Genomic DNA, 13,175 nt, shown 5'->3' with positions numbered 1-13,175 from the left:
ACTTACTTGTTGCCACCCATAAACTCCCCCAGCAGCCAGATAAGATTTCAAATCACTGTTTTAACTTTTCACCCTTAACCACTACCTTACTGACAAGACCCCCCCCCCACCCCATCCCATTCACCCACCTCCATTTATTTTTACTTGCCAGAAACACACAGACCGCTAATGACACACTCTGACTCAAAAATAACTTTATAGGTTCACTTCTTTTACATGGCCAAGATAATCAGTTCTGAAGGAACAAAGGTTTTGTACAAAAAAGTAGTTTTTATTTAATGCTTAACTTCTGGTTTGGCCATTTAGTGTTCAACAGCGCCCTCTAGGATCTAACTTAAGTTGCAAAAAAAACAATCATTCTTTTCTTTTCTTCTTTCTTCATCTATTTTCTTTCTTTTTACACATGGCTGTGTTTATATCCTCTTTTTTTCATTGGTCTTTAATATGAAATTTCAGGCACCCTATTAAGGCTAATCTAGCTCCTGACAACCACAAAAAGGTTAATGATCTGGACATACTGTTTTAATCATGCTGTGCTATGTGCAGTTTGACAAAGAGAGAGAGAGAGAGAGAGAGAGAGAGAGAGAGAGAGAGAGAGAGAGAGAGAGAGAGAGAGAGAGATAAAAAGACAGAGATGTACTCACACAAGGCTGCCATCTCTTTCGGAAGGTCCGCCCCAAAGCGGCCAAACAGACTGCCATTGGCCATCAGGTCAAAGGGGGAGTGGCTTCGCATGGAGTTGAAGGCAAATGGGTAGACAGAGGGTGGGAAGCCGGGCATGTGACTACGATTGGTGGCCATGGCGACACGGCAGGCCGAGGCTCTGATTGGCTGGCCCTGTGATCCCGGCCAAGCTGCCAGGGTGATGGAGGGTTACTTCACCTGGCGTACTCAGTGTTGCAGTTACTCAAACTCGGAGGATCTACACAAGAGAAAACAAAACAAAACAAAAAACCCCATAAGCTTTTGATTAGAAGAACACCACGAAGTCGAGCGTGAGACTCAATAAAATTGCACAATAAATCAAAAGCGGTGAATGACAGCTGCTTAGATACCTGCCAAAAGCGTGTTCGGATGACTGTGGGTGTATGCATGCATGGAGAGGGTTTGAAGTACAAAAAGTACCAGAGAAAGCAGAGAGCAATAAAAATGAAAAGGCAAAGCAAAAAAAGGGGGTAGAGGGAGGGGAAAATAAGAAAGTGGTTAGGAAAAAGAAGGAGCGAGAGAGAGAGAGAGAGAGAGAGAGAGAGAGAGAGAGAGAGAGAGAGAGAGAGCTCTTGTTCCTGAACTTTTGAAAAGCGTCCAGACTTTTGCAGTTCTTCCAGGCATTGCCATATGATTTAAATCACCAGAACTCCACAAGAAAGAACCTCTCTGTTTGTGCTGCCAGGCCAGCTTAGCCCCAGCCAGGCTCCGGGCCCTGAACTGCCCCACTCACCCCAATGGAGAGAAAGAGAGAGAGAGAGAGAGAGAGAGAGAGAGAGACAGAGAGAGAGAGAAGCAGGAAAGTTGAAGGGCAAAAAAAGGAGATAAATTTGCATGTGCTACACTGAACTTTGTTGAGCTTGTAATTTTTTTTGCTCTACAGCTCTCTAGCTCTACTATTCTCTCACAAACTTTGTGCCGTCTTATCAACTTTTCGCTTGCCACAGTGATTTTATAAGTGGGTGGGGGCCAGCGGCCTATTCTTTACAGGTGACTTTCATCCCCCTGTGAACACACCGAGCCAAGCTTTCTGGAAGTGCTGTGGCTTATGCAGCAGTGGAGGGAAAGAAAAAAACAACAACAAATAACTGGAAATAAACAAGTCTAAAGGGGGATAGGCAACTGGAAATACGGATTGTCTGGAAACGAGCAGCTCAACCTCTGAGCACTGGAGGGCACCAGTGGAGACCGAATAATGCTCCATAAGCACTTCCATGACACACAGAATACTGCTGTCCTTTCTTTCAAATCACAAGCACATAGAAAATCAGTCGCATGAATTTAAAAGTGGTACATCGTTCACTCACACAAAATGATGTAAGGTGCACTAGCTGCTGAAATGTGTGCCATCCTAAAACTTAAAAGCATCAGGCTTCTAACTTTTCTCACTGAGTGCTTTCTTCTCATGGTCTCTAAATATTCGTCTTCTTAAAGCACGCACGCACGCCCGCACACACGCGCACACACGCACACACGCACACACACACACACACACACACACACACACACACGCACAGACCCTCCCTGCATGTCTTTCTGGCTCTTTCTCTTTCAACAGAGCCAGTTAATTACAGCCTACTGCTGCAGGCAGCTTGAAACCGCCACTAATTTAGAGTTCCATTACCGTAAACTGTTCCACATGTGCATCCGCGGCTCAGGCGGCCTCGAGTGGCCACGTCTCAGGAAGGAGCAAGGCGGAGAGGCACCCGCCCCCAGCCAGCCAGCCAGCCAGCCAGCCAGCCAGCCAGCTACCGCCACAGGGCCTTGCCATCCCTCTCTCTCCCTTCACCCTGTCTCCCTTTTTTCTCCTAGGCCCCCCTCTTCTTTCTTTTTCTGTCTTTCTGAGTCTGTTTTTCATCCTCTCGTCTCCTAAGGGCTCCCCAATTTTTTTTTTTTAAGTTCTGTGGCCTCACCCCCTATTTTTTTCACCCTATGCTCCCCCCACCCCACCCTTATCCCCGACTGCTTATACAACGCCTCGCATGACCCCACAGAACTTTTCCATATGTAACAGATATCATTTGGAAGTCGGCGCTCGATGAAAGTGCACATGGCCCGAAGTTCCACGCAGGTGCCTCAGAGACTCCACTCGGCTGCTGTGACAGAACAAATGCATTTTTCTGGACGGTTCTCAAATACGTGGAGAAGAAAGCCAGTCGCGGGGTCCCATCCACAAAAATTACACAATCATTACGAACAGACAATAAGAGATGTGTTTTCTTCACGTTTTTAATCAAAGCCAGGAAATGCCTGCTTCAGATTGAATACAGACCTTTTTTTTCTTCTTTTTTTTTTCTGACTTCTGCTAAATGTTTGTCTGCCTTAGAAGTTCAAAGCGATGTGAAAAAGTAACTCAAAACTTTTATATTTCACTATTAGAGCTTTTTTTTTCAGCTAATCAGAATCAAATGTGAATTGAAAAAAAAAACAAACACGGTGCAAAGCAAAAAGATTATTCATAGCTATAAGGTGAAATACTGTTTGGTATGTTACCTCAATTATTTAAACACAAAAACAAAAAAGTTCAAAACAAAAAAGCTGAATAAAAAAAACTTGCTATTACTTGATCGTGACGCCTCTACAAAGGCTGAGAGTGTCACCACTCATAAATCAAAACAGCTCAGGAAATGAATCAACGATGACTCTTGCAGGAAATCGTTGAGTAAAAAAACATTTACATTTATGTCCAATATTTGTTTCGTATTCCAGTCTTTTTTATATACTTTTAACAACAACAAAAAAAGTTTTTCAGTGAGCACAACTCTGGTGTGTCCCTGAGTAAAGGTTTCAACCAGGCATCTTAAAAAGGGTATTGAAAAGGGAGCCATGTTCCTAGAATTTTCCCCAAAACACAGTAATGAATTAATAAAAACAAGCTGGCGCCAGCGTGTTTTAATGAGTCACATTGGCTTTTTTACGCGGACTGCGCTGGGTTTATGGAGCACAGACAGCATGGAGTGAGCTCATTCCCCCAACACCCTTAGCCCAGTATCTGGCACAGCCCCCAAAGCCCTGAGGCACACACACATATACATATTATATATATATATATATATATATATATATATATATATATATATACACACACCACAAGCACACATAAGTACATACACATATGGTCTCTTATTACGGCTATATTCTGGCAGACTCACTCACACACACACACACACACACACACACACACACACACACATACACACACAAAGTCGTTCACCGTGTCTGGCAACTCTAGTGGACTCGGGGGGCACGCAGCAGGCCCGCAGTGTTTGCAGGGATTAAAAGCCCAAGCTGGGACTTTCCACCAACCTCTGCTTTCACTGCTGACTCGGGCTTTGACCAAACTTTTTTCGACACATCATTAGCTGAGCATGCAGAGGCTTATTAGTCCCAGAGAGACAGAAAAAGACAGGGAAACAGACAGAAGCTCTGAGCATGGTTGATGATGCATTTTGGGTCTATAGTAATGTCACAGGCACATGATTGATGGTCAGGGTTGGCCCTTGCCGGAGGTGCTGAAAACACTGTGAAAGAGGGTTTTGGAGGGTCGAGTTTTCCAGAGTCGAGTGTCCCCTTTGCTGTTGGGGATCGGGTGTCGCTCATGCACCGTCATTCTCACACTCTTTCTTCGATAAAACAACCACTCGAGACTTAAGCACCAAAGTGACCATAGGGGCCACCGCCAAGAGCAAAGAGAGAGAAAAGGAGAGAAAAATAAGACGCCACAATATGTCATTACAAAAAGATTCAGGTGAATAGGGCTTTTCTCCATATGAACCCTTCTTGCCCTGGTGATAGGACTCATGGTTTTTGGGGGTCACTTCCTGCCTCCTCGAGTTCTCTCTAAATATTTCCACTCTATAGTCTTAAATATATGGATCATATACTCAGCTTTAAATTTCCACATTTGCTTTTCATCAAAGGGACATTCTTGTGAGAAGGTCTAACCACAGCCTGGAGTCTTGGATTCGTCTGGGTTAATAAGAAGCGGGAAAAACAGGAGAGGGTGTATACTGGGGAAGTTTGGAGCTTTAAAGCTTTTTTATGACAAGAAATCAAATGGGAAAGAACTTTCTACTCAGCACTAAAGAAATAAAATGTACTTCTTTGTAATGTGGTCAAATTGCTTTCGGTGACTGGCACACTTCACGTTCTTCTCTGACGCTTCAAAGAAAGACTTGCCCACTCCTGTTCTTTGTGTGCTAACACATGCCTCGAATACATATTGCACAAGATCCAAACTAATTCCCCCAAAACAAAACGTGTTGAGCAGAAATTATTTGCAGAAAACAAACGTGTTGTTGAGGAATTGTAATATTTTTGGAGAGATTTATATCCTGTGTATAAAATGGCGTACATATGCACGCAAGTCAATGCTCAACCTGGAGCATTTCTTGGGGAAACTATCTGTCTCTGTGTTTTGCCGGGGAGATGTTTGCAGAAAATCCGTGGTGAAATCATGCCGGCCTTGTGTGCCATGGCTGCCTATAAAAAAAGTGCATGTGGATCCAATTGAATAAAGATGTCTGAATGCGAAGTGTGTTGTGCAAAACATTTGGGCTGCTGATGAGATGCCCCCAGGCGAAGAGGGGTTCGAGTGGTCACGAGCTTGGGCAACGAGTGCACATCACAACAAAGTATGAAGCAGGAGCAGGAGCCAGACAAGATGCACACACACACACACACACACACACACACACACACACACACACACACACACAAACACACTAAGTTTGTGTTTTCTTTTCTTCTTTCCTTCTAAAAGCATTTATTTTCCTTTTCTCCTAGTAATTTCTGCCTTTCTTTTTTTCCTTTTTCCAACTTTTCCCCCTCAATGTATATTTCTGGGCTGCTAAAAATATTATTTCACAAAGGACTAAGCCATCACAACTCACTATCATATACAATAAACAGTAAACCAGCATGCTCTTAGATTGGCATGTCTCAGGAGATAAAAGCAGACTGAACCAGTCTCTCTTGGCACCCGGGACATATCTTTAACACCTAGGAAAAAAATAAACAAACAAAAAAAAACTTTGACCAAGCAGTAACCCAGAACCTGCCATGCAGAACCCGTCACTTGAGAATCACTCGTCCTGAAGCGAAGTATCTAAAGAATCAAATTAATTGTCCTGTAATCACACCCCTTCGTGGGAGATTCTGTTTCTGTCTGCCTCTTCTGAATGCCAATAGGTGTCACAACAAGCAATTTGCACACTGTATCCGCTTTCACCCACGTAGGAAGGGAGTGGCCCGCCACTTACGAATGATTTCTGCGCCAATGAAAAACATTTCTCAATCACAGAAAACAGAAATAGATGAAAACGCTGGCTGGAAATGTCAGTGTTGCGTTTTCAACTCAGCCACCCAGATTATATGTGTGTCACGCTGTGGCAGCTAGAACAGAAAAGACGAATGGAGTGTGATGTGACGAGAGAGAGAGAGAGAGAGAGAGAGAGAGAGAGAGAGAGAGAGAGAGAGAGCGAGAGAGGACTAAAGCCACTGACATTAGTGTTCCATGATGTGATGGTGAACCTCAGGAGGGAAAAAGAGAGCAGTGGACGGAGGTCGGGGAAACAGGGGAGGATTAAAAAAGTCTTCAAACCAAAAACAAGGGAGAAGCTCGAAAACATTATTAGGACAAATTACTTACGGTTTAAATGCATTATTTTGCTATGTGCAATCGGACAGTGAGTAACAGCTACCAAGTCAAAAGACATCATCCAATTGGCTATTAACTTTTTTTTTTTAAGTTATTAAATATTTATAACTATATATTACATAAATGGTCACATTAAAATAACAGGCTTATATTATTGGTAAATAACTAGTTTTCTATAGTGATGTTAACACATGTTCCACATAAGGATTTCGGTAAAATTCTAGCTGTTCAGGCTATACTAATGCTAGCTTGCTAGAAAACTTGATAGCTGAAGAAATCGAGCTATTTCGGTTTTTAGATGCACTCAATGGTTCATACCCTTATCTCTAATTATTAGAGTCGGATTTGCTAACACGTCTGTAAGATTTCATCAACAGTGGTTGAGATGCAGCAGGTAAAATATGATTATAGGTGTAAAACACAATCAAGGTGGATAACTTTCCTGGTCATTTGTTTTTTTTTATGCCTTTGGAAAAGAAACTAGGAATAAATTGATTACATATGCATTTTCTAATCAAAGTGCAAATGAAACGAGACAAAGTAGAAAATGGAAGTTTTGCGTTGCTTGGTATTAATTAAACTTTTTTTTTTAATAAAAAAAAAAAGAAACTCAAACTAGCGCAAATGGATTTGCAATTAGATTGAGTGAAGCATTTTGATGCTTATGATAAGACCCTGTACTATATATAGTCGTTTTGAGTCTACTGATAGCTAATAGCATATTTTTTCCCCTCTTGTTCAAGATTTGCGTTGCTTGGTTTTCAATTCAAAATAGTTTTCCAATTTAAAAAGATCAAGCTAGCGTAAATGGATTTTCAATTAGTGTGTGTGTGAAACATTTTGATGCTCGTGATGAGACCCTGTACTATATATAGTCATTTCGAGCTACTGATAGCTAATAGCATATTTTTTCCCTTTCTCATTCAAGATTGTGAGCAGAAATCATGTACTAAATCCACTCTGATTGCAGCTGTGGCTTAAAAACACAGAAAAGGGGAACAAAAAAGCCATAATTGAGCTGCTCTTGGTGCTCGCTGTTTCACTCAAGCTCCGTTTATTTTGTCAGACAATTAGGCGTCTCTTGTTACAGTAGCTCAGGAGTATAAACACACACACTCGCCACATACTCCACACACACCTACACACACAAACACACACACACACAATATTCACATTAATATAAGTCCTAGCATGCACGCAAGCACACGCAGGCAGGAAAAAAAGAACTTCAAACAGCAGATGTTCATCTTTCACACAAACACTTACAGACATGAGCACACGCTGCCCGACACACAAAGCGTTACATACACACATCTTTACACACCTGCAAAAATATACAGGGGGAAATAGTGATCTGACGGCTTCCTACGTAATTATAGGGTATAGGAAGCCTTGTTCCCTAGATGCCTTCACCATCTCTCATTTTGCTCTTCAACCACCTGTCTGGCTCCACCCTGACGTTTGCACTTCATTCGCCTGAGAAAGAATTCTTGACAGAGGAAGAAAAAAAAGAAAGAGACACGAGACCCTGACACAGTGGGGTGGTCCCGCCATAAAACACTGACACTTAAAAAATCCCCCTTTTTTTTTTTTTTTTTTATCTCTGCACACTATGTTATCCTTGATCCCAATTTCTTTCAAGCAGTGGCACGCTACCAAGGCCAAAATAGTCTGCTCTCAAAGAATGAGGTAAAATTACGGTGGAAATTATTTACTAGAATATTTATATTGCACAATTTTTGTGTTTAAAAGATTCTCCTCAGACCCAGCTGTCTAAGACTAAAAGTAGAACATATGGTTTTCAAAATCGATTGTCCTATATGCACACACGTATTACTAACCTAAAATTGGTAAATCAAAAAGTTTATTTAATTATTTCACTTTATATATATATATATATATATATATATATATATATATATATATATATATATATATATATATATATATATATATATATATAAAATAAAAAAAAAAAGCTGCCTTTTTTAAATATGATATTAAGATGAAGTTTTAGTTTTATACTTGTATTAGAAAAACTATCACTGTCGCATGTAACTAGCCAGAGCTGTAAAAGTGAATTACTGACAGAGAGGCTGACTGTGAAGGTACCAAACACACATTGTGTGTGTGTGTGTGTGTGTGTGTGTGTGTGTGTGTGTGTGTGTGTGTGTATATATATATATATATATATATATATATATATGTATATATATATATATATATGTATATATATATATATATATATATATATATATATATATATATATATTATATATTATATATATATTATATATATACTTATTATATATATACACACACACACACACACACACACACATATATACACACACACATACACACACACACACACACATCACACAGAACACAATAATCATCCTATCATCTTAGTCATTGTTTCTTTGACGCCAGCGGAAATGAATGGATGCAATTGACAAGGCTATATTTATTCTGTTTATTCACAATCAGCTGAGGAATGTCTGCTGTTCCATTAAGCAGGAGTGAGAAGGCACATTACTGCTCAGGCTTGAAACATGGTGGAACGTGAATATCTGGTTTGACAATCGTTTGCTTTGCTGTGTGACGGCCCCTTTTGTCTCCGCTCGTGTAAACTCGTGGTTAATCTGAGAGATGTAAACAGCTCGGAACAGAGAAAGGCCGGGGCTTTCTAGCTAGAAAAAGTTATGATCCTGTGTGTGTGTGTGTGTGTGTGTGTGTGTGTGTGTGTGTGTGTGTGTGTGTGTGTGTGTGTGTGTGTGTATGTGTGTGTGTGTGTGTGTGTATGTGTCCAAATTGATGTCTGCCTTCTTTGCAATTTGTTCGTGTCTCAGGCTCCTCCTCTGCACAGATTGTTCCTATCATTTTGTCACACATTACAAATAAATATGGAGTAGGCCTGTGCTAAATACCAGCAAAATGCCAAACACTCAACAACATAAACTTACCAAATGAACCTTTTTTGAATTTCCTACTGAAATAAATACACTCCTTTAATATAGTCAGACCAATTTAAAGTATCCAACTCGTACCATTTCCAATAACTCTTACAAAACAATATTTAATAGATTTGCATTACTAGTTATACCTGTCGAAGTCCGGCTTATCGGGTATCAAAATCCCTTTGGCGCCACATGGTCATGCACTAATGCTGCCAAGTGTCTGTCTTTGCGGTTTTCCAGCTCTCGGAAGTTGTGCAATTTGACTCAGGTGCTGAGGAACCTGCTCACCTGGCTGCTGTGTGTGCAAGTCTGTTCACCAGCGAGACTGACAGGACGACAATAGTGAGAATTACAGACATTCTGCGATCGCAGGATTGCAGACACAATGCTTTATAGACGCAAACAGACGCAATGCGAAGGCTGTTAAAAACGTTTAGAATGCTGCCTTCACAGCCAGTACAACCATGCAAATGCTGAGAGTAGCTCTTTACAAACATTTCAGGACCCTGTGAGTGCTGCTCTCACCTTTTCCTGGTTAAAAGGACGTAAAAATCTTCAGATAAATGACAGAGATAAAAATTTTTAAACACAGTTCTTGTGCTATAAACACATGGAATGAAGTCAAAGAGTGGAAAGCTGTATTTGTCCCGGGAGCTGGCCCCAGAGAATGGAAACTGTGATTGGTTTTCTCCTCTTTCCCTTACTCTGTCTTCAATTAGAGCTGACAGCACTATCAGCTCAGACTGCAGTCAAAAATGCTTTTCTTGCCTTTTCGCAGCAGAATGGAGAGAGGAAGTCCCGGGAGAAAAAGAAGAGAAAAAAAAAACAAACAAAGACATTGTTTAGAAAGTGTTCCTGAGAGCCAAACTCACCCACTTGTGCGCAGCTCCAGCCGTTGTAGAAACTTTCCCAGCTTCTCCCAGGATGAAGGAGGAGACAAGAGTGCGTGAGGAGAGGAAGCGAGTGCGCTCCTTCGTCTGTCCGGGTCTCTTTAGCTTGCAGAAGCAGAGCACAAACCAACTCACCAACTCAATTCTCTCTCTCTCATGCTTTCTTTCTCTCTTTCTTTCTTTCCTTCCCTCTCCCTCCCTCCTTCCCTTTCGTTTCTTCCTCCCTCTCTTTCCACAGGCACACACTCCCTGTGGCTCTCGGTGAGAAATAATTAGGCTCTGTGAATCATAAATGCAGCCTGGGTCATGTGATTTTAAAATAAACAGCAAATTTTTTTTGACAAGACACAAAATGTCTAGACGGAAGAAAAAGAGACGTACGTTTCTTACTCTGTCTCAGAAGTCTCCTTTTTCTTTTTCTTTTTCCCCCTCCCTCTGTCTCTCTCTCTCTCTCTCTCTCTCTCTCTTGTTTTCCTCACCTCAATCTCCCTCTGTCGGAGAAACTGACAAACACTGAACAATGGCTGATTTTCGGATGGCAATAAGGAACTCATTTAGAAGTGCTGCATAGAGTCAGAGCTGACTGAAGCCTCGGGGTGTTCCTCCCCCTCCGTCATACGATTCCAACATAGTATTCCTACAACACCAGCTAGAAACTCCATATCCTGTAAAGGAAACCAGGGGCTTAAATGCAGGGTGTCCGTAGTGTACTATTGAACAATATGGACAACAAATATATTTGCACTGACATGCAAAGACATAAAGTGTAAGAGGGTTATACAGAGGTAACAGATGACACAAAACAAACAACTGATATGATTCAACCAAATATTCTTCGACAGATATTGAACAGATTGTGATGATTGTTTCTTGACAGTTGTCTAAAATTGCCCATTTTGGATACACGTCACAACTCAGGAATTTCAAAAAGGGTAAAAGTGGACTTCATTACTATAATTTATTATGTTACTACACGTTTATTTTTTATTATTATAACTAAACACTCTTCCTGGGTTGGTTCCTCCATCTAATTAGACAAGAACTTTGAGCTACATCTCACTAATCTGCTAATGTTTACTGGCTACATTTAACTCAATAAGCCTGTTTTCTTTACTAATGCCAAGTTGAATTAGTATCGATTCCAGCAGATAATGTAATCAGTTAGTGCAATATTCCGAATAGTAAATACTGGTTATTTATAGAAACTTTTTGCTTTCATCATGTGTACAATGCATGACCAGCTCATAAAAGGGACAGCACCATTCATTAGTCATCAGCAAACTGACTGTTGTTTGTGGCCCCAAAAGTAATAAAAGTTTCATATTTTGTCCAAAGAATCACATATCTAAAAAAAAAGGTAGCTTTATTAAAGGACTATGGGAAATTCTCTTATTTAAAAAATATATACTAGCATGCAGGTCCACCACCTTTTCAAATTTCGCAGAGAAGATAAAAGGGACCTGAAAGTACAGGAAGTCCCCTCTGGTATGGTAGCTAGGGTGTGTCTGCATATATGCCATTCTCTGTATGAGCTCATATGGGTTTATTCTGTACTGGGTGTAGATTGTGCTCGATGGGCTGTTTGTGGTTCTGGGTGTATGCCCTTGGTTGTTCCTGAATCTGATGTACTGAAATTAATTTTGGTATAAACCCCAAAACCTCATTGCAGAGACACACCTTAACTATTTCCCCTTTCATAGTGCCACCCCTTCAGTGCCCATCTCATGAACAAAAAAGTGGTTACCTGCCATCCATTGCCCAGACTTCTACAAAAACACATATTGTTGGACATATTGAGACACATATGCAAGTGAGGAAGAGATGTCCAAAATAGTTCTCATTGGAAATGTTTGAACTTCAGATTTGACATCAAAATGATAAATCCAGATTGGATTTTAAAGAATGCTCAATGCTCCCTGTCCTACAGAAGAATGGTCCCATATTATATGCAGTAACCTCAATGTCAATGTTTGTCATAACCTCTACCATCGCACAGAGCAAAAATAACCATGATCTAAGGTTTAAATGGAATGTATGGCTCCTCTGGGGGAACAGAAATGCATTCATCAATTGTCAGGGAGTTGCAGGTTTGAATTTGGAAATTGCCAAAAGGAGCAAAACTGGATGGCATTACATAGTCCCCTATCAATCAGAGTGGCACTAGACAAATGTGGGCATTTGTATGTTCCTTTAGGAACATAAAGGAAGGTGGCTAGTGCCATTTTTCAATTGTGTTCAGCTGCCCACTGATGCAACAGGAACCGCAGTTCAAAAGGTTGTGTTTGGCTGGTTTCAAACGTCTCAGAGGAAGCACATACCTTCCCACTTGGTAGCTCTCATGTGACAAGAAGATATAGCTAGTGGGAATGGAACACATTGGAGTATATATGGGGTGGAATGCCAAACAACGAAGACTGAATCACAACTGGTTAGATATATGATATTCTGGGTTGTTGGATAGAGATTTTAATTAAAATAATACAGTTATTTTATTATTGAAGTATAAATCTTCATAATCAGTCCATATTTTACGATACGACATTTAAATTTCATCTTCAGTCATGAACGCAACATTAGCAAACAGACAACATGCAAATCTGAACATGAGTAAAGGTTTCCATGATGTGTCTTTAGGTACTCTGAAATCTAAAACCTTCTACTTGAGAGAGAGAACATTTGTAGTTATGTGGACCATATCAACCACAAGTCATGTACCTGCTAGTCCATAATCTGCTTCATAATCAGAAACATTGGCTGCCCTGACAGTGGTAATGATGATTTGTTCAAGGAGAAGATGATTATGGTGGTGGTGGAGAAACCAATTATGTGATTGCATGATGTGAATTATAAACAGTACCAGTATACATCTGTTATACATGAGAAAGGCAAAGTCAGTGATATCAAGATGGGTTTGTGTATTTTTTTTTCCTGAGTTGTGGCCTGGTAGCGATCTGCAGGTTT

At 40.6% G+C, this 13,175-nt stretch overlaps 1 protein-coding gene across 4 annotated transcripts in view; it reads right to left on the bottom strand.

Moving 5' to 3' along the window:
* rarga (retinoic acid receptor gamma a) overlaps positions 1 to 12,352 on the bottom strand; it is a 37,039-nt gene extending 24,687 nt beyond the window's left edge. The window contains exons 1-3 of one of the 4 annotated variants that reach the window (XM_083569619.1): positions 10,596 to 12,352; positions 10,197 to 10,493; positions 645 to 922 (exon numbers count right to left, since the gene is read on the bottom strand). In XM_083569619.1, the coding sequence (XP_083425745.1) occupies positions 645 to 801 (157 nt within the window). In that variant the 5' untranslated portion in view covers positions 802 to 922; positions 10,197 to 10,493; positions 10,596 to 12,352. Of the gene's footprint in view, positions 1 to 644; positions 923 to 9,470; positions 9,745 to 9,849 lie in introns of all 4 variants that reach the window. The other 3 variants (XM_083569621.1, XM_083569618.1, XM_083569620.1) reach the window with 3 other exon arrangements.
* Between the last annotated feature and the right edge of the window lie 823 nt (positions 12,353 to 13,175).

This window comes from Silurus aristotelis (assembly GCF_946808225.1).
Source record: "Silurus aristotelis genome assembly, chromosome: 19".
NCBI lineage: Eukaryota > Metazoa > Chordata > Actinopteri > Siluriformes > Siluridae > Silurus > Silurus aristotelis.
The sequence above is the reverse complement of the archived record's forward strand: the minus strand, read 5'-3'. Positions and strand labels throughout refer to the sequence as shown.